This window comes from Larimichthys crocea, chromosome II (assembly GCF_000972845.2).
Source record: "Larimichthys crocea isolate SSNF chromosome II, L_crocea_2.0, whole genome shotgun sequence".
Taxonomy (NCBI): domain Eukaryota; kingdom Metazoa; phylum Chordata; class Actinopteri; family Sciaenidae; genus Larimichthys; species Larimichthys crocea.
In genome coordinates, this window is record NC_040012.1 from 700,742 (window position 1) to 723,343 (window position 22,602).

At 42.4% G+C, this 22,602-nt stretch overlaps 1 protein-coding gene across 1 annotated transcript in view; it reads right to left on the reverse strand.

The window, feature by feature from the left end:
- dclk1a (doublecortin-like kinase 1a) overlaps positions 1 to 19,729 on the reverse strand; it is a 47,990-nt gene extending 28,261 nt beyond the window's left edge. Inside the window, exons 1-4 of the mRNA XM_027290344.1 lie at positions 19,657 to 19,729; positions 18,597 to 18,992; positions 17,799 to 18,148; positions 1,334 to 1,433 (exon numbers count right to left, since the gene is read on the reverse strand). Of these exons, the coding sequence (XP_027146145.1) occupies positions 1,334 to 1,433; positions 17,799 to 18,148; positions 18,597 to 18,957 (811 nt within the window). The 5' untranslated portion in view covers positions 18,958 to 18,992; positions 19,657 to 19,729. The remainder of the gene's footprint in view (positions 1 to 1,333; positions 1,434 to 17,798; positions 18,149 to 18,596; positions 18,993 to 19,656) is intronic.
- Between the last annotated feature and the right edge of the window lie 2,873 nt (positions 19,730 to 22,602).

The window sequence follows — 22,602 nt, forward strand, 5'->3', positions numbered from 1 at the left end:
TCCGAAAACAAGAATGACAGAAAGAAAAATAATTGTCACTTTAATGTTTTTTCATTGTATTTAAACACAGGAGATGCACACATAAAATAGAAATACTTCAAATACTTCACTTTAACACTGTAATACTTGATTAGCTCTACATTAGGCATTTACAGTTTTCCATAAGGAAAAGCAGAAGGTGGGACATCTGGCCTTGATATATAGTTACATGATTTGCTAGCATAATGTACACATAACCACATTTAGGATTTAAAGAAAATGGCATGGTGTCTCCTCTGGTTTCTGGTTTAAGGAAACTTAAGGAGATATAATAGCAGAAATGGAATATAATAAGTATAACTATGTTTTAATGTGTGTATATTACCTGAAAATAAGAATCATCATGTTTTTACAATGAGCCATATATATCTACAGAGGGAGCGGGTCCTCTTCTGCAGAGTCTGCCATGTTTAACCACCACGTTTCTACAAACCCAGAGAAGACAAACCAAACATTGGCTCTAGATGGCCACTGTAGTTTAGAGGGTTAGGCGAGTAGTATTCAGTTGGTTGCAATCTGCAACTTTACCAACATGTATCACCATAGATGTCACTAAACCCTGATGAGGAGTAGTTAAGTAGTTACACATGATGGATGGATGGATGGATGGATGGATGGATGGATGGATGGATGGATGGATGGATGGATGGATGGATGGATGGATGGATGGATGGATAGCATTCTCCTACTTATCCACCAGTGTGAGATAAATTCAGGAGTGCTTTTGTGTGTGTGTGTGAAAGTATACTGAACAACAACAATTCATGATTTTATATGGGATCCAGTAGCATGTTTACACTCTTTAACACTGGATGACCGTCCTCTCTGTATGGAAAGTGTCATGAGATAACTTTTGTTATGGTTTTGCGCTACATAAATAAAACTAAATTGAATTGAAAGAGGTTGTAATGACCTAAAGTTTCTCCACTGATGTGAAATGAGTGATTTTATTTAATTTATTTGATGGAAATATGCCAATTACAAAGATTGTTGTAGATTAGATTCATCTTTGGAGAACTAGCAGTGTGTTTCTCTGTTTTTGTTCCTGTTGGACGACCTTTGACTAAGCAAACACTTCAGTTAGGTAGTTGTTCTCTCTTCTATCACAGTGTGATTGCACCAAATGATAATTTGCTCAACCTTAGAAAACAGAACACAAAACTTGTAAGCAATCAGAAAACAGCCGGGGGCAGGAAGGAAAGGAAGGAAGCAAAGGAAGAACATTAGGAGGGGGCACGCTGAACAGCCAGATGTGAAATGTCAGCATGGAAATGTCACACACAAATCGTCTCACCACTCTCATCCAGCATCAAGTCGTCTTGGTAGCGAAACTTCTCCAGTCCACACGCCACAAAAATGTCCTCATCACCAAAGAAGTCTTGCAGACAGGACACCTGGAGGGAAGACATGCAGATGAGATCAGTTATTCTTATTAAGTGAATTGAGCACACATGCTCTTGTTCAGCTCTGCTTAATATTTACAGACATCCGTCTTGTTCATGAGCTCAAAGGTTCAAGGAGGGATTCTAAAAATGTCTGAAAGTCTGAGCTGGTCTGCAGATTTTTAAATGACAACTCTGTAGTCAGACATCCACACACATCCACACTCACATACACACACACTAACTATGCGCACAAACTTATTCTTCCTGTGCTTTGTTGAAAAAGCACATGCACAGAGCCCCTGGAGACAGACAAGGAACACCGAGGCTGTCTGTGTTTGTGTGTGTGTGTGTGTTCACTGGTGTCTGTGAATACCTGTGCGCATGCCTGACATGTCCCTGAGCTGTAGCGCTGTGTTGTTACTGCAGTTAATCAGTCCATCAGTGACTATAAAGAGACCTTGCTGACTCACTAATTCGTAGCACCGGACATCCAGATCAGCAAGCAGGGGGGGGGTTTGTTCCCCGAAGACTAGCATCTTATGAATGGTAATGAGCAACTAACTCAAGACAGAGGAGAAGGTGCATATATGAGGCTGCAGAGTGCTGTGAGAGAGAGAGAGGGTGTGAGAGGGAAGATGAAAATAGAGATTAGTGTTAAATAAGTACCATGCTGACATTAAATTTTACTCACAGGGGAAGAAAAAGCGCTGTCGTGATGAGTCATTGTCATTCAGCGACAGACTCCATACTGTGAAGCTAATACCAAATACAGTGACATCCTGACAGGCACCAATTTAAAGACCTTGGGGTCACTAAAATACAACACAACAGGAAGTGGATCATTAAAGAAAAAAAGGTTTTTTGTCAAGAGGGTCTGCAGAATTATAATTATTTTGTCTAATGGCAATTAACACATTGTTCGCAAATCTTCAACCTAAGCTCTTTACATGTTTATTCTATGTGCACAACACAGATGACTTTTAAATCTAAAGAAACCTCAGCACTAAGGTGTTCATTGTGGCGAACAGTCTAAGAAACACACTGCTGTTCATCACTTTCAATTTGATTCAGTCGGCAGCTAATTTCATATCTGATCTGAACTCTGCATGATACACTCAAACAACTTTAATTACGCCCCGCAGGGCAACCATCACATTTCAATCCCGAGCAATCAATATTCAAAATGATATTTCTCGATAGGCAGTGGTACAGTCAGAAAGGGATTTACTGGGAGACAATAGTTCATTCATCCTCTATGACAAATCTCCCAGCAAAAACCTATTAAGGGCTATTACAATCCAGGCTGCATGCGCGTCGAGCAGCGCCTGGAGTTAACACATAAATACAAAGCTACCGTTATTACATTTTCATGGCAATTAACATCCAAGAATCCATTTAGATTCCTATTAGCCACCAATCAACAGCCCAAAAGAAAGTCACAGCTGATATAACAGTATTATCAACAAAATACCCAATAATGTGTGTGTGTGTGTGTGTGTGTGCAGAGATGGGAGTCCTCCTGCTTTACACCCCACAGACTCGAAATGAGCCAATGGGGAGACAGAAAAACAAGTTTAATCTCAGACAGAGACTCTCTGTGGAATATGGATCGTTTTCATTTAACTTTTCAAATCAAAGCGTGTGTGTGTGTGTGTGTGTGTGTGTGTGTGTGTGTGTGTACTTACATTAAGCCTCACAGCCCTGATTCCAACACACAATTCTATACAGGTACATCTGAACGCAGATGTACCTGTATAGAATTGTGTGTGTGTGTGAGAGAGAGGGAGTGATATTGTAGTTTCATAACAGAGTGCATATTGCTTTGTTCCCTGATATCCCCTGATAGCGTGTTGGTGATTATTTCAGGAGCAGCTCGACTTCCTAACAAGATGGCTGTGATACAGATGCTGTTAACATTTCCCCAGTGTGTGAACGCTGACAGGTAGCCATGACCACTTCTCTTTCTCTAATTGTACTGTTGTTTCACAGTATTTTCACATTTCTTTCACCTTTGGATCCATTTTTTATTTCTTACTGATGCATATGGTATCTGGAGTCATTTTACTTTGAAAGTATTGAAGGATTATGATTAATACTGTTCTTAGCCATTCTTGGCTCAGCTTGTATTTGCTGTCACATAGACAGGCTCACTTTTCTTGCAGCAGCTCAAGTAGTGAAGATGTCTGACTGATTATTTTCATACATTTAATGGTGCAATGTGAAAGAACTGGCCGCCTGCTGAGATCATACTGCAAACAAACCTGCTAACTGTAGCTGCTGTTAGCTCAGTTAGCCGTGCTACTAGCAGCCCTGCTGACTCTGCCTGGTGTTGTAGAAAATACCCTAGAATTACACCAAGGGTGACACAATATTGTACTACTGTACATAGTGTGCTATAAGTAGTTTAGGTGTGTATACATCAAGTGTGTTACAAACCATATAGTGTGCTTTGAAATGTCAGACTTTATAAAGTGCATAATTTAATCAAGTGTTTGTGTGTACACTTGAAACACAAGAACTCTGGACTGTTGTGGAGAAATTGCTGAAGTCAAAGGTCAATGGTGAGGTCAGGAAGGAAGAAAGTGTTCAGGAGCCTCTGATGTCTTATGCTGTATTATTTATTGACGCTTGGCCAAGAAGAATTAGAGACACTCAAAGTTCATCAGAAGTGCCTGAGTCGGTCTCACATTCTGCCCAACTCATCCTGGTGGATAGACTTTAAACCTCAAGATAACACCACAAATACTACACGCCCAGAATTAGCCAAAGAGAATGTTTTTACTCATGGAGGTGTTATTGTCAGTATATTCTAGTCTGGAGACACTGTTGCCTGTTAATGGTAATTGGAACGTCAACGGACAGCTATCTGTCTAGGAAGGCAGCCATAGGTCTCTTCGACACCGGCCACCACAGTGTTGGGATAGACTGAACCAAAGCCAAACAACTAATACTGCTGAGGACCTCAAGGCCCACACCTGACCTTGTGTTACCTAAGGATAGAAAATTCTATAAGATGGACCACCAGGAATGGTGGTTTTCAGGCACGGGAGCTTGGAATGCTGGCGACTAAATGGGCACCAGAACTGAAGCAACATAAGCAGAATTGGTCTCAACAGCCTCCCAGTAAACATGACCAGACTGGGACCAAACAGAAACTTACAGAGGCCAGTCTGAGGACAGGAAATACAGTACTCAGGTGCTTTATTTTGTCTCTGACCTCTGGCTCTGGGGATGATGAAGACACAGCAGTTTCAGGTCCTGTCTTCCTGTCTTCAGGAAATGTTTATAACTCAACATTGTAACTCACAGCATAATCTACAGAGAGTGGACAAAATAACAGGAATAGTATAATGTCAACCACCTCATGTGGATCCCTCCCTCCACCTTAAATCCTCTTGATTGTTTGTCACAGTCCACTAAGCTTCATCACAGGTAACACATTCCTCACTCACAGTGAAGGAAGTTGTATTATATATTATATATTAATACTCTAAGACAAACTGTCAAACTATCTTTGCTCTCTCTTTACATCTAAATACAGTAATGACTCTTTATGAAGACATCTGGATCACAATGAGACTACCTGTTTAAATAGAATTTAAAAAATCAAGCCCATCACACCAATGATATAAAGAAGGGCGTCGCAGTGGTGCATTGGTTAGCACTGTCACCTCACACAAGAAGGGTCCTGGTTCTGTGTGGAGTTTACATGTTCTCCCTGTGTCTGTGTGGGTTCTCTCCAGGTACTCCACAGTCCAAAGACATGAATCTTAACAGATTCATTGGTGACTCTAAATTGTCTGTAGGTGTGAATGTGTGTGAATGGTCGTTTGTCTCTATGTGCCCTGTGATAAACTGGTAACTTGTCCAGAGTGTACCCCACCTCTCACCCAAAGTCAGCTGGGATAGGCTCCAGCCCCACCGTGACCCTGATGAGGACAAGTGGCTACAGCAAATGGATAGATGAATGATATAAAGAAGAAGAAGAAGAAGACAAAGAAAGAAGAAAATCACCACATTTGAGAATCTGTATCTGGCAAATGAATTATTGTTATTTTTACATCTCAGGTCATATTATATTATTTTTTATGTTGTGTTCTTTAGAAAGCTTTGTTCCTGGCAGAGAGGATTTTTGCTGGACGGGAGCAGCTGGATGTGCTTTTGCTGCTCTGAGTCAATCTGAGCACGTCCTCAGGCCAGGACTGCTGCTGGACTCCAAGAGGAGCTTGCTGGAATGAGGCCCTTTGAAGCTGCTCATCCTGAGATATAAAAACTGTATCATACCAGAAATGTCTAGTAAACAGGGAGGAAAGAACATGCACACAATGTAATGTGAGTGACAAGGACAGCACAGGGTATTGGGAAAGGAGAAATGGGAGGAAACAGGGACAGTCTTCATGTAGGGCAGGCACTGAGGACACCTTTAAGCTGAGGGTAAAGTAATATGGAGCAACACGCAAACACATACTGTACAGCCTACTGAGAGGGGTGTGAAAAAGTATGGTTGCCATGGTGATAATGCCCTGTAGGTATTGGCGCATGGCTGGTGCGTGCCACTGACTGCACGATGTGCGCAGAGTGATAGAGAGCTCCATCATTCATATTTTATCCATTACGGCACGATACTCTACAGAACTGTGTCATTCACGTAAATCCACACACAAACACATACATAAGTGGCACATGGCCTAGTTAACGCTGAAATACTGTTGAAGAAAGTTGGTGTTTAGAAGAAGAAGAGGAGCTCTCTTGGACCACAGAATGACAGGAAGGGAGCTGGCAAAGGTGAAGAAAAATAAAACAGCCAAAGATGAAACCAATTCACCAAATCCCTGGAGTTTGAGAGGAGGCAAACAGACAGAGGGAAACAAGCAATAGAGGAGGAGATCTATTCCTGACTGCTGCTCTGAGCCCTTCTCTGAGCCCAATGACAAGACAGGCTGCTTTGATATCTCTGCTGCTCAGTTCTCACAGAGAACCGGCGCGCGTTACACAACATCCAGCGCTGCTAAAACAAGGACAGGAAGAAACAAACAGAGGGGGAAGAGGGACTAAAAGAAGAGGATGATGAGAAAAGAGCAGAGGGGTGTGGAAATTGGCAATTTCATAACTGTGCCATCACACAGCTTTATTAAGGTATCACATGGCTCTAAGAACACCCACGTTAAAAGGGATCTCTAAAATTTCACAACAGACCATTTATTCATGTATTACTTTGGTTTGGCAAAAGCAAATCAAGACTGCACGAGCAGAGAAGACTCATTGCATGATTAACTCCAGCCCTCATTAAAAGAAGACACAGAACTTTAAATACACGCGACTGTCCTCTCCTCCCTATGCATTATTTGTCTTATACAACAAATGATGGCTTACTATGAATATTTCCGATTTATGTTCTCACTACGCCACCTAGTGTAGAGTCACCAGACACCAACTAATGTGTCAGATTCTCTTTCCCCTTGTTTGTTCCTCCTCGCTTTCTTCTTGTTTCCTTGTGATCAAATAAACGTCACGTTTAAGTACTCAGCTGGTTTTGATGAGACATGTTCCTGTATTGTTCCTAGATATTGCTGCAAAGTTGGCTCGCAAACTGAGGCAAGCAGTTACTGCCACCACACGATGGCACTGTTTAATAGCCAAATGACAAAAGACACTTACAAGGCACCTCACACAACAGTACCACATGACGAGCAGGGTGACGGACAACGTAGGTGTCAATCTCCTCTATGTCAGATAGAGCCAAAATAAAGGTGGATACACGAACCACCTGGATTTTAAATCAAGGAACTTTCCTAGAACATAAAAGCTCAAATATCAATGTCAGAATCACACAGGAGCTGGAATATTACAACATTTCTGTTTGGGGTTTCTCCAACTGTCATCTATCTGAAATAGAGGAGATTGCTGAGCAGGTTTTTAGTTTTGGTGCCAAAAATATGTGAAACATATATAAACACACAGGCATATGGTCACATAAAATCTTAATGTTAGTGTGCAAGGACAGCTACAGCTACCAACACGCACCACCTTCTAAGCACCCTGGTGGTCTAAAATCTGTCTGTCTGGTTCTCACAGCAGCTCCTATCTGCGGGGAACAAATGATCAGTGACAACACGGCTCACTCCGCTCATTTAGATCTGCTATTTCCGTCTCCCTGTCAGACTTCAGGTCTACTTGAGGACTCATCTGTCAGCTCCTCACTTTTTAGTGAGAGTTCCTGACAGCCACTCAGAGGCAGATGAAGGGCGAGGACACATTCAAGTGTCTTTACATGTAGAAAATAAGGTTAGGTAGTTATAATTAGTGCTGTAAAAAATGAATCAGTGTGATTGTTGACACTTTTAATAGTCATTTATTATTGAGGAAGAATCTGAATAATTATTGGTTCCAGCTTTAAAATGTAAGTACTTGCTGCTCTTTTCTGATTTCTATCATGTTAGATTGAATGTATTTGGGTTTTGGACTCAGAACAAAGCATGCAAACTGGCTTGTGATGGACATTTTCACTAGTTACAATACAGTAATTTAATGATTCCTGTTGTTTGATAAGAAACAGAAGCATCTCTCTGAGACTAAAACCACTTAGCTACATAGCAAGGGGGAAAACAAAAAGAGATCGGAGACTCAACCACTAATCTGTTGCTCAGACTCAGAGTGGTTACACACGTAACCACTCTGGACGTGGTGAGGTCAATATTTTCCTGCCCACAAAATGAGTGTTCTCTGGATGGACGAGCTGTCTCTGAGCCCCGCCAGGGGAGCTTAGCCCAGTGGAGCTGTCCACGGTGCTGAATCAACTGCAGCTGGCCAACAGGGCGTGCAGTGATGTTTCTTAAAGCACAGACGGACAGACAGGTGGAGAGACAGACAGAAAGACAGACAGACAGACAGACAGACAGACAGAAGAACAGCTGAAAGACAGGCGGGCTGATGGAGCAACAGATGGATGTATTGATACATGATGAAGGGAGACAGAAACTGGAAGGGCAAAGCATTTGTTGCAAAAATGCTGAGCCTCTAAGTGAAAGAGCAAAACTGATAACTGACGAATAAAGCCTGAATATTTACACAGAGATGTGATGGGGCTGCAGCAGCCACTATCCCCTACAATATGTGACTTAAAGGTGGACCATCAGTAACTGCCTATGTTTTATATTTATTTGCAAAGAGCAGAGCATCTTAAAGTTGTTCTTTGCTTTTCTTAAATGTCTAATTTAAAGGTACAGTGTGTAAGATTTCTCCCGCCTCTCACCCAAAGTCAGCTATGATTGGCTCCAGCCCCACCGTGACCCTGATGGGGATAAGCGGTAATGGATGGATGGATGGATGGATGGATGGATGGATGAATGGAATGTGTCAGATTTGGTGGCATCTAATGGTGAGATTGCAGACTGCAATTAACTCAACCATCCCCCTCTACGGAAGCCTTCATGTGCCAAAAGCGGACTTTGTCACCCCACATCTGCTGAGGCTGTTGAGCTTCCTTTAGATACAGAAATTTAGAAACTGCATTTAGCTAGATATTCTGTAAAACTATAGGTCATAGCAAATGGCATTGTTACTTCTTTGTGTTTTAAAAGATCCCTTGGCTTTTCTTGTGCTAAATAAAAAGTGTGATCGTCCATTTGTCTAGATTAAACTTTTAAACTTCTAACAAAACGCATTATAGTTAGCCAAAACCAGCAAACACTTCTCCTTCTTCTACATCTTCCTTTTCTACTACACATTCTGTAGAGCTTTGACCGTACTGGACTACTGTAACAAACAGTGGCGTATGATGCTGGACTCCGTGTAAGAGGACCTGCTCCATATAGATATAAATGGATCATTCTAAGATAATAAAAAATGAACAATTAATTTTTAAGGTGATGCATGTTATATTCCATTTCTGTAAATAGATCAATCAAAAAGTTACACACTAAACACACCCATAATGGCCATACACCACCTGACCCCAGAGCAATTGCTTAAAATATACCGGTACAGCTGGTACTGGAGGCTCTGTAGGGTCAAATCCATTTCCACTGTCAGGAATAGTCAACATATTAAAATATGTGTGGAAAATACATCTCATCCTCACATTCAAAATGAAACAACCAAAATGCATTTCCGTGCTCTCTGGGGGCATTAAAAAAGGCAAAGAGCAAAGAGCCACGGCAGGCAGACAAGACGAAAGGTAGACAGACATTGATTTGAAAGAGGCAAGAGGCATAAAACCCCCTGGGGAAAGAGGCCCGGGAAGTGAGAAAGGACTAAAAAACAAACAGAGGAAAAAAGACAGCAGTGGTGATGTGAGGCCAATTAAGTGTTCAGTGAGCTGAGTTTGCACTGGTGTTACTGCGTTCACCTCAAACCAGCACAGCAGACTGGCTGGCTGGCTCAGTTGCATAACAACTTATGTAACAGACTCTGCTCTCCACAGGGGGCACAGCAAACTTTCTTTTGAAGATGTGTTTCTCTCAGAGTGTTAGCGCATTTTCCTGTCAATCAGGAGTCTCAAGGAAGCCAAACTTGTGCCATGGCCAGACAAAAAATGCAGCGTAGTTCTCTAACGTACGGAGGAATGGGATGCAACATAGCAAACAGCCTCATTTTCAGTTCCCTCTTCTTGAGCCTCTTTAGGTTCTCCTCATCCCTACCTCGTCTGTCTTGTCACACTCAACATCTGATTTTTCAAGTTATCTCATACAGTCATGCTTTTATCCAGCAGTCTCTGTCCGTGTCTCTCTCTCCCCTCGAATCCAAACAGCTCATTCCATCACTGGTTTCTTTCATCTCCTCCTTATTGATCTGTCTCCCTCCTTCAGTCTGTCGGCTTTAATCCATTTCCAAGGATGTGTGCATGTGTGAGCATGTGTGAATACGAATGTATTAGGACTCCTAATACATTCGTATTCACACATGCTCACACATCAGCTCCTAATTTAGGAGTGCGCTGAACGTGCAAGTACACGGGTTACTGAGTGAGCATTAACAGAAGAAGATGTAAGTAATACTGAATGAGATGGCAGGAGGAGGGTGAGGGTGATTTAGCATCATAGAAGATAAAAGAACCTTTCCTTTACAATGGAAAGGATGGACAATATCTGCAAAGAAAATATGACTCCTAGCTCAGTTTAACTGCAGTAACAGAGGAGAGGTAAATATGCCCCAAGTCACCGGTACTCAGACTGGTGGTATGTGAGATCCCTCTAGTGGTACGCAGAGGAATGTCTTGTTGTCTATCTATTTTTTAAAAACTAAAATAAATTAATTAAAAAATATATATTTATTAAAATACTATAACATTTCTAATGGAAATAAACAGAATAATAATAATAATAATAATAATAATAATAATAATAATAATAATAAAAATAATAATCAATGGAATGTAATTTAAAAAATAAGCTTTGTATTTCTTAATTTTTCTAATATTTTGTGTCAATATCAGCCTGCTACGTAGTCATGATCATGTATCACACACACATGCATCCATGATTAGTTCAGTGTGGATGAGAAGAACCCTTTAACACCACATTATCTCTGGTTCTTGAGCCGGTTCTGTTCAGGCTTCAACAACATCAACATGAGCGTGAACTGTCAGTAGCCGAACAGCGACATCGTCATGATGGTGGTACTTGGAGAAACAAATATTTTCTGAGGTGGCATGTGGCACAAAAAAGTTTGAGAAACACTGATGCAGTACATAGCTAGTAGAATACACCACAAAGTACAAATATCAACATGGAGACTCAACAACTTGACCTTTGAGACTGATACTGACAGACATACAGAGGAGCTAGTTATGACTGGGAATAAATACATCAAATAATACAAAAATACTGTTATTTACTGTATCAAAGTGGGACATGGTCCAACGTCTAAAGGATTTGTTAGCAAAGCACAACACTTTTGTCTTCCAACTGGCTTTGAGACACATTGTAATTCACAACCTGGTCTCTCAGTGGCTCCCACCACGAGCCATGATTAGACGAAAGCTGTCTGTCCCACTCTTTAAGCAACTAAGAGTATGTAGCCAGGGCACAGTCTTTCAAATGCAGATTCAGTTGATAGAGATTAGAGAGTGCATGTGTGTGTGTGTGTGTGTGTGTGTGTGTGTGTGTGTGTGTGTGTGTGATGAAGTTGTGGTGTGACTAGGTTCCACAGTCTGCCACTGCTGGAAACGTCTGCCAGTGATCCTAATTTGGCAGCGGATCCTCTGACTACAGACAGCCCTCCAATCTGCCACACTCACTCTGACTGCTGGTAAACAGACACAAAAGCTAACCGACTGAAACAGACAGACAGACACACAGACAGACAAACAGACAGACAGTCAGACAGACAGAACAACATGTCCCAAATAATCAGTTTACACATAAGAACAGAGGTTTATTCTCCTGACGACTGCTCTACAAGTCATTTATTATCAATGCCATTTACTGCAAATACATTGTATACTAGGTGCATGACACACATTCACACAATCTCCCACACACACACACATACAAGATGCTATGCTGAGTAACTGTGACTCAGCAGATCAGCAGGAGCAGATGGACTTTGCTTTTCACAATCCTCCTATGCAGAACAAAAAGGGACATCATCAACATACAGTCCATCAAACAAAGATTAAAAAACACACAACTAAATGCTATCCTGTTAATTCCTGCACTTCATAGAAATCCAATATTTTTGAAGTGACGCCACTGTAGCATCCTCTCTATAGTCCCTGCAGAGCTGGATACAGGCCAACGAGGAGACAGGAGACAAGGAGGGAACAAAACTAAGAAACAGTGAGAGACAAAGTGAGAAAAACAAATGCAGAATGGAGGTGGTGTGCTGTGACACACACACAGACTCAGAGAGGGCAAGAGGGAGGAGAGTGTGGGGGAGAGAGAGCGATGCCATATGTTCCAGCTCTTGGATTTGGGGGTGCATGTCGAGTGTGCTAATTAAATGAGGGCTAAATAGCCGTAAAGACAATGGCAATGTTTAGAGAGAGAGAGAGAGAGAGAGAGAGAGAGAGAGAGAGAGAGATGAGAAATAAGAGTAAGTATACACAGTTGATGGATGTGACAAGTAAGTTTATTGATGGAAAGAAAACTAAACATTATGGAAGGAGAGAGAATGATGCAGATGGAGAGAGAAGCAGAAGCAGTAATGGGCAGAGAGAAAATGGGAGGCACGAAAAGAAGAAGGAGGCTGCAGAGAGAAACAGAAGAGGGAGATAGAAGGACATTAAAAGCTCTTAAGCCTTGCCAACAAGGAGAGGAACAGGCCAACAATGCGGCTCAAGAAGTCAGAGCTGCACTGCAGATAGTGAACAAGTCTTCTCGTACACACAGTACAACTTCTGTTTAACATGCCACGGTATTACAGGATCCATATATATTCAATATGTACAGTATATAAAAAGGATGGGGGAAATATATGTAACATTAAAGACAATGCTAATGTGCTGATGTTGAGAAGGTGTGTTTACCATGATCAGCATCAGTTTAATGTGTAAGTGCGTTCACATTTGCCAGAGCAGCTGAGGCAGTTTTAAAGCTCATCCAATAGTTTTTGAGACATTTCACTTCAAAGTCAAAAAGTGGTGATCACAAAAGTCAGGACGGTTTATCCTCTGGGGATCATGAACATGCAAAAGCTATTCATTCAATTATGGATCAACTGACAGACACTGCCATCCTTAGAGCTAAGCTGCTGAAGACAGTCACAACAGGATATGATGCACCCGTTTGTAGCATTGATTACAATGGTGCTTTAGTTACTTTAAAGTTAAAAGTCCGTCCATATGACAAAAAAGCAATCCTGGATATTCCAGATAAAATGTGGAAAAATTAGCATTAGGGGGTTGGGGGGTGTAAAGATGCTTATATTTTTCAGGTCTGAGCCTTTTAATCTGTCTTTCACTTGAACTATAATTGTCTGTTTATATATTTTAATCTGATACATCATTTTCATTATTTATTTAGTTAGTTCTCTGTCTATTTATACTGTATATCTTAATCTTAATCTTAATCTCAAAATCAAATTTTTGGCTATCTATATATTTTATTATGCTTTTTACTTTTATTTATTCTATCTATGTATACATTTAATAGGTTTTAATTCATTATGTATTCATTTCCAGTCTCTTAGTATTATTACTATGTATTAATTTAATTTAATATTATCTTATCTTATTATCTTTATTTTGTTTTAAGTGCTATAAGTGATAAGACTTATAGCTATAAGTGCTATGTCTGATTGGTTACTAATGAACAAAGCTGTTGAACTGCATTATGCACAGTGTTGGATCAGAGTTTTTGAAGCTTGAAGGATGCTAGACACAAGAAGGTCAGAGTATCTCTGCTGCCTCGAGTCCTCTAGCTTTACAGCAATGCAATCAATGGCTGTTGTTCTTTTTCAGATGTAGGTTCTGAACAAAAACAGGACAGAAAGTAAGAAGTTATCTGCGTGTGGAGGAGTAGGAGAACTTTGGGATGAACTCAAAGTGTTTACATTGTTTTGTGTAAGCTCTGTATTTTTAGCATGACGGTCACTGTGGGACTCATACCTTCTGCCCGTGCTGAACTCACTGAGATACTAAAAGAGCTCTTTAACAAGACACTCAAAAACAGAATGCAACCAACCTTACAGATGACTAAGTGGCATCACTTCATGCACTGGTTGATAATTGCCTGCAGTTAATGACTAGTGATGCATGTGCATAAATCTAGACGAGTCTATTAAAAAGTGTGTGTCACTATCTGTGCCTTTGTGTGTGTGAGAGTCTTGCTAGGCTCATGGCTGGCAGCTGGGGTCCGGCCTAGTGTCTGTGTGTGTGCGTGCCTTGTGTGTGTGTGTGTGTGTGTGTGTGTGTGTGTGTGTGTGTGTGTGTGTGTGTGTGTGTGTGTGTGTGTGTGTGTGTAAACAGAGCTTAGATGTATTAATAGGCCACCCATGTCCGTGTCCTAAGCCACTTACAGCTCGTCTATCTTCTCGATCAGACCAGTCTAGCTACACCATCCCACCATGCTACTGTATGACATCACGGCAGGTCTGCCGTTTCCTAGGCAACTAGATCAAATCATCATAGAAACTGGCCAAGGTGAAGAGCTTCCCGAGAAATATGGGGTTGTGGTAACTCCAAAGGAGGGTGGATGGAGGTAAAAATACCACCTCTCAGATACAGAGAGACCTGAGACAGAGAGAGAGAATCAATATGGCAGTGGGGGTGGAACCTGATATATTGTTTCTCATTCAGTTGCTCATATTACACACAGAAATACGATATACAAAACGATCACGGCAGAGTAAGCTCCCTGTGGGCAAATGAGTATATGGCACATACCAGATGCTCTCTGGGACTTGTTCACAGCCTCTCATATGTCACCTCCTCGCTATCCCTATCTCATTATTAACTGTTCTCCCAGAATGCTGCTGTGACTTTCAAAGAACAAACATCTAAAGTGTTTAAAGCGGACGTACATCTGCAGATGGGTACTGAACCTCAGTTATATTCTGTATGTTATTTGGGCTATGTTCCTGTAAGGCTGCTTGTGTTAGACAAAATTTTATTTTGAGAAGTTTGAGTAAAAATTAAAAAAGAAATGTCAGAAATATACACATCGACAGAGGCCCAATAAGAGGACTGATAGTACACAATAGTCCATTATTCAGCTCAGCATGTTAGCTGCAACATTTTCAACTCAACTGAACTCAATAATGACATGAATTCATATGAATTATGTTAAAAAGCATCCATGTGAACAGGCAGCACAAGCCTTGAGAACCATTGCAGACAAAGACGAATATAAGAACTGTTAGGATGTACATACGTCCTGCCCCACTGTCTCTGGCCTCATTACAGGGGTTAATGAAGGTAACGAGCCTGAGCTCCAACTGTCAGATGCTCTCTCTCTCTCTCTCTCTCTCTCTCTCTCTCTCTCTCTCTCTGCTGGGACTCAATGTTACTGGCAGCAAGGCCCAGAAACCTACTTTTGCTGTAGGCTCAGTGACTGACACGTCTCAGCTGTCCCCACACACACACACGATGTATGCACAGCATGCATGCATGCACCCGTATGCATACAGGCACACACATACTCTACTTAACCCTTAAAGTAACCTTACACCTGTGAACACTCAGGTAATTACCTTCAGAACGCTGATATTCAATAATGTATGTTCAAGTGTCATTAATGCAACACTTGGTCACGAGTCATCCCATCCCTCCTGCCGTTCATCCATGAGTTACTGGTATGATTTTTTCATTCAGACATGCTGTATATCCAGGCATAGCTTACGTAATTCATTAATATTTCATAGAAAAGGTTTAATTTTGTTGTATTTCCTTAAATGAGCTTTATTGAGGTTTGTTTTCTCTTACATAAGTCTGAGCTCTCTCTCCCTTCCTCCCTGTTACAGTCAAGTTAACATGGATTAACCACATTTCATTGAGAGTTTAAATTTGCTACAAGCTTAGCTGGTGTTTTCTGAAACCTTCAGAAACAGGAGGCCGTTGAGGTTTTGTCCAGGATTTCCTCTCATGCATGAAACAAACATGGAGATGCTCAGCCTCCAAAATATAGAAATCTGCATCTCCATCGTTAATTCCCATCTTGCTTTAGAATCTCTCATCCTCCCATTTTTCTGTTCTCTTCGTAAAGATAATCACAAACTCTCCCACATGCATTAACCCACGCACGCATACATAATGGCACATAAAAATGAGAAGGAGTTGGTTGGCGCTTTCAGCCCAGCCCAGCCAATTTGGCAGTAAGCGTGTTATCACGCCTACAGGCCCAATCAATACAGTGTCTAAAAATAGCATAACCATACTAGTCTTACTTCCAGTCTCAGAGAGGGTGAACCGGGGAGAGCGGTGCATTTATTGTGTAATCCCCAAGATATCTGTAACCAATGGCGACCGCAGAGTTCTTGGGCATTATGCAAAAGCGTGAGTTTAATCCCCAGCAGGAGGTTTCTCAGGGAAAACCCGCTCCTTGGATTTTATTGGCTGGTATGTGATCTAACAGCAGGTCAGATCAGGAAACCTGGAATTATTTCCTACTAGGTTAATAGTGGATCATTAAATTGACCGCAGAGACAGGACAAAATGCCAGTGCCAACGCATGAAGATTAATCCTTAGAACCAGGATAAATGGAAACAGAGGGTACCAAAATGGCAATTAGAAATGAAAAGTCCATAGGGCACAGAGCATATTCATGAGAATGAGTTACAAATAGGCCATTTAGGTGATGATTACGGCTGTACGGCACAAACTGGCAGGACGTCCTTGACATTAAACTACATCAAGGTAATGGTGTCATTCTGACTGCCAGTGGAAAAGTAGTTCTGTGGTGCTACATTCAACAACTTGGAGCTGTGACATGGCCAAGAGAGAGGGGAGCAGGAAGACAGACAGATAGACACAATTATGAGACCATAGAGCTAAACCATGTCACAAATATAACTTTAACCCCTGACATGCTGTCAGAGACGCCGTCTGTCTCTTTTCTGGACAAATACACTCAAACATGAACATGTGTCAGCACAGAGAAGGGAAAAGTTCAGTGCCATTTCCTGACAGGCAGTAGTGGACCACCTCATTTAAGTGCTGTAGTGGAGAATATGTGCCATATCTACGTGTACAATACTGCTTCTTTTTATAGTGTCCCCCTACACAGCTGAGAGAGGGAGCTGAATGGGTGGGCGGACTATCAAGGGGGCCGTGACTCTGATTTATTTCCGTGTTCGGAGGCAAAGCTCTGGCACACACAACACTACAGCGTGGGTGAGAACCCAGACTCCATTCATGGGCTTCTTTCATCTTTTTCCTTCTCTCGAACTCTTCTGGGCTCTGTGTCGCTCTATCTCGTCACAGCTCTGGCTGTGAACGGGGATACTTCATTCATAAAAGGCTCATGAAAGAGAAATGAGAGTGTGGTCATGAAATATTTAGCCATCTTGATCCTTCTATCAGCCTGTTGATCTCCACACTCTTCAGACACACGCCACTGCCAAACAGCACACCTTTGACGAAGCAGGGTGGCTGAGTTTCTTTGCTGCACATGAAACCATGTCCAAACCAGCAATGGTTTCTTTCTCTGAATGGAACCAGTCATCATGTGTGACAAGAAAACATCATCTCCCACTGATTGCATTAGGCCTACTAGAAATGGCAGCTTTAGAAAAGCTTTAAACATTATAGTTACCTAGAATGCAGGCTATGATAAAACCCAAACCAAAGATATGTCTGATGTTCCCTAACACCTCAAAGGCTTAGTGTTGTTCTTCATAGCACTAGCAATGCTTTTAAAATGAGCTTCTTCTCCTTGACAACCATAAAAACCATTCAATCCCATGCTTTTGCTGTGAATTGAATATGAATTCCTCACCAGTTTGCCCTCCAGCGTGTAGATCTTCTTCACCACTCCGGAGTCGAGCTTGATGGCATCAGTGATGTCGGTCAGGACCTGTTCGTAGGAATGGGCCGTTTTCTTGTTGAGTAGGATCCTCACAGCTTTGCGGGGCTTCACTCCGCTCCTCACCACCGTCACAAGCTTTGGACGTATGAAGTCCTTGACCTCGCGGCTCTCTGGGGCCCCAGCCTTGGAGCTGCCCAGGGAAGGAGGACCGCGGGAGGACGCAGCTGGGGCCTTGACATTCACCGACCAGTTGGGGTTGACGTTTTTTGTGTAATCCAACTTTTTGTAAGCTTCAATGGAGCTGCACACGTAGCTGTCACCTGTTGGTGGTCAGAGGTGGGAGGAGGGGGAGGAATTAGTCAGAAAAACAGTTCTTTCAATGCCACTTCTTAAAACGGGAAGAGACAATAAAGCTGAAACCTGTTTGTATCACCATATGGCATCAAATGAGACATAATCTCCATAACAATAATCTGGGTTTAATAGGATTAGTCTGTTTTATAGAGGAGTGCCCATAAAAATGTGCTGTTGAGCCTCATTCCAAATCAGCCTGCAAATCTGCATGTTGTTGTTTTTATTGTAGTTTTAAGTTGATCACTTTTTCTCTACAACAGGTTGGAGGAGGGAAGAGGTAGACAGACAGGTGTCCAACTAGAGTTTGATGGATGATGATTGGACCATGAGTCCAGGTGGAGGAGAGGACCAGTCCTGTAAAGCACCATGAGCACACAAACTTGCAAATGAAAGCGTAATTAAAGTGTGCTGTACCTTCTGCCAGCTGCTCAATGGTGGTGATCTTCTTAGAGCCATCCAGAGTGTAGATGGTCCGGACGCCCTGCGGAAGGTTCACGTTGTCGGACAGGGAGCGGGTCAGATCCGCCAGCAGGGCGTCAAAGGTCCGGAACCTGTCCGTGGAGATGGCGTACACTATCCCATTGAAGTACCGGTCTCCGTTGCGGTAGAAGCGGACCTTCTTGGCTCTCTTCTCCGCGGTTAGAGTCTTCAGGGTCCGGGTCCGGTACAGGCTGCAGTGGGCGCTGTGAGTGGGACTCGGCACCCCGTTCATCTTAGCACTTGAGCGGCTGTGTCTCTGACCTTTGTCCCGCTCGTCGAAATGCTCCATCTCCATCTCGCTGCGGAGGCTCACGAGTACGGCTGTACTGTCTGAGGAGGGGACAGACAAGAGAGGAGGGAGACAAGAGAGGAGGGAGACAAGAGAGGGAGACAAGAGAGGAGGAAGACAAGAGAGCAGGGAGACAAGAGAGGAGGACAAGAGAGGAGGAAGACAAGAGAGGAGGAAGACAAGAGAGGAGGGATGCGGTGAAAAGTTTTCACCACCGGATAAGTAAACAAAAACGGGCGCGGAGGATGGATGAAAAACCAGCCGGGGAGAGAGAGGTCTGCACGGCTGATAAAGTCGTGTCTGTCGCTGGTGTACTGTCTCAGAATAACCCACTAATGACAGATTAAGTGCTGTTAAGCCGCGCGGTGGACAGCATGCTTCATGACGACTCGACGCTGTCTGTCAGAGTTGTGTGACGCGCAGATGGCTGGAGAGAGAGAGCGCGCCAGTCACGAATCGATATCAGTCTATTCATTTACAGAAGCAGCACGCGCATCATCCGTGCGCTGTTACGCAACAACAACAACAACAAAACTGCCGCCTAAAATAAATATCATAAATAACAACAATGATGAAAATATGAAAGATGTCTTGTTACTTTCTGAGGGAGACAATGACAGGTGTGTTTGAGACAATAGAGCAGCTGAGAAACTAAACAATGAATCAATGTCACATCAGTTGATTATTGGTTATTGACAGGCTTACCTAGGCGAGCGCTCAGCGCCTCTGTGACGGTCACCTCCAGCCTGACAGATGTTTGATTTCCCAGATGCGGAGAAGAGGATAAAATAAAGAGTTCAGGGAGCTCTCGTCGCTGACACTGTGGCTGCTGTTGTGATCCTGTCCTGGCTGCAGTGAGCACACCTCCCGCCCCCCAACTGTGCGTCCCTTTGTTGTCCGGTTGATGTGCTCCACCACAGTGTGTGTGTGTTGTGTGTGTGTGTGTGTGTGTGTGTGTGTGTTGAGCTAGAAAAGAAGCAGAGAGGCTGGACTGGAAATGGACTAGGCAGCAGCTGCTTCCCCTCCCATTCTCTTTTCATCCACCTCCTCTCTCTCTGTCTCTCTCTCTCCCTCTCTCTCCTCCTCCACGTCACCCTGTCGTGATTTTCATTCAGCGCCCCCACCCCTCATTAGGATGCAAACACACGCTTCCCACCCGTGCTGGGGGATGCTGCTGGTCCTGCAGATCGACCAATCCACCCCCCAGCTCTGAATACACGTGTCTATGTTCCCTGTTTAATGGAAATGTAAGAGCTGTTCATTTAAACTCATGACAATTAAAAGACAGTTTTCTGTCATTTTTGGATCTTTTCATGAGAAAAAACACATTTCTGGAAACTGTCATTGTCATTGTAGTTACCACAACCATCCTTCAGACCATAACTGATCTATGCATACATTTTCATTTCATTTCCATGCAGATTTGTGAATAATTTCTCACCAAATCTAAGTAATAAAAGCTTCTTTTTGGGTTACAAATCATCCCACACATACCACGAGACTATGAGCACAGAGCAGCCTTATGTTTAACCCACATAATACTTGCACGTGAGATGTTAAGTAACACACTTACTCCAGTGTTTACACTAGGGGTCCCATGGCAGCTAAAACCCAATAAGATTCATACTATGCAGAGCAGCTTTCACAGTGATCTAAATGCAGTCTGCAATTACACGTCGAGATGATTTTAAAATATACAGCAGCATCAGCATGAAGGCAGAGAGCTAAGAGCTGCAGAGGATGCTGCTGTCTCATTATCATACGCTTGTTTCCTCCTGCAAGCTCTGAAGTTTGTTTGCAATGGACGGAAGGAAATAGTCTCTCCGAGCAATGGACGAGATAAAGACCACTGACCTACATCTATGGCCTCCAGAGACCACCCAATTCTGCTCCATCACCACTCCCAGATGAACTATGTGTGTGTGTGTTACCCAGCATTTATCTGTGCCAGTGATGGTCGGTGAAAGTTGCAGCCCCAGTCTCTTAAAAGTGCTGTCCTTCTATCATATTTATAGTCATTTAAGGTTGCAAACATTGTTTTACCTGTTGAACATGTCACAGCTTTAACACGCATAATCATTTGTTCAGTGCTTGTTCCAAAAGGTCAGATCCAGATCATGTAATCCAGAATTTACATGAACACGACTGACTATGTGATTGCATCTTTTAGGACTGCTTCTGTACGCAGATCTGCTCATTTGACCAAATGCATCAGAATGTGTGACGATAGCAGAAAGAAGAAAAAAACATATCCCCAACGCAGACCTTTCTATTTTGGGGAGACACACACACACACACACACTCACAGACTCAGTGTGCGTCACAAACTGAGGTCCTGACAAGGTGTTCTCATCTAAATTAATCTAAAAACAGGCCACATGTGGAGGGATGTGTCTTCAGACCAGCACAAGACTGATGGAGGACACGGTAAAGGACATAAAAGCAGGACCGTGGTCTCATTTCCATTCTTAATGCCTAAGAATCTGCAAGTCACATCTGGTGTGATCTCTATAAAACAGATATCTGTTGTCAGACAACAGCCGATGGGTTCCGAGACGCTCCATCTGACATGTGTGCATCTGTGTGGAACTGGATGAAATGTGAAGTTATTGCAACTTTAAAAGTAATCAAGGAAAGACTATGCAAAGCTTTTATTTGCATCTACATTTGTAGAAGATTGCATCTGACTAATTACTTCCAAAAAAACATTTGAATGATACAGGCTAGAGGATATTGCAATCCATAGAAATAACAAAATGTGTGCAATTCTTCATGGAGCTCATTTCTGCCCTTGACGTATGACTAAGCAATTTCCAGGGATTCAATTGACTTGTAAAGAGATGGAGAATTTTGGCATTTGTGACTAAGGCTATCAAAGTGTCTTTGCGGGCACATTTTATTTTATTTGTAAACTATACAGAGCACATTCAATGTGTCTGGGACAGTTTTATGTTCCGCTATCCCTCTTAAAAAAAAGGACACAGAATATCGATCAGTTCTTTTGTGCCAAGGCACTCTCTCAGTGCCACTTTCTGACTCTAATAGTTGTTTCAAAGAGACTAAAAAAAAAAACAAGTAAAAGCAGAATTTAGGACATCTCTGCTAACACACTTCTGTGAGGAGAAAGACAAAGTTGGAGCTGATTAAGATGCGGATAGATGGATAATGATTCATATTGTGGCGAATGCCATCTGATATAACTCATAACATTAAATCTGTCATAATTTCACAGCCCATTTAAAACCCTGCACCGACTGTTGACAGATGCTACTGTACAAACATACTCTTTCATACTCTGTCAGTAATCACTGCATCTTTATGCTACAATAACATCATCGCAGTTCACCCAGTATGGTGAGTGAACACAGGGACGTACAAGTCCATCACACTGCTGGCTCATGCATACATGAATCCCCTATGCACACACACACTACGTTGCTTGCAGCATACATGTGGTGAGTACAGAGAAGAGCTAGATGAGCGTTAGTTGTGGTGTGAACCACAGTGCTTTGACAGACACTGTAGTGATTTGTCACTGTGTTGCACCTGTCAGCAGAAGACATCTAGGTGTGCTCTGTGATTCATGGGCAGGACTCGGTGAGGTGTACCAGAATGAGTGTTTGCATGAAACAGAGAGGGAAAAGAGAGGAG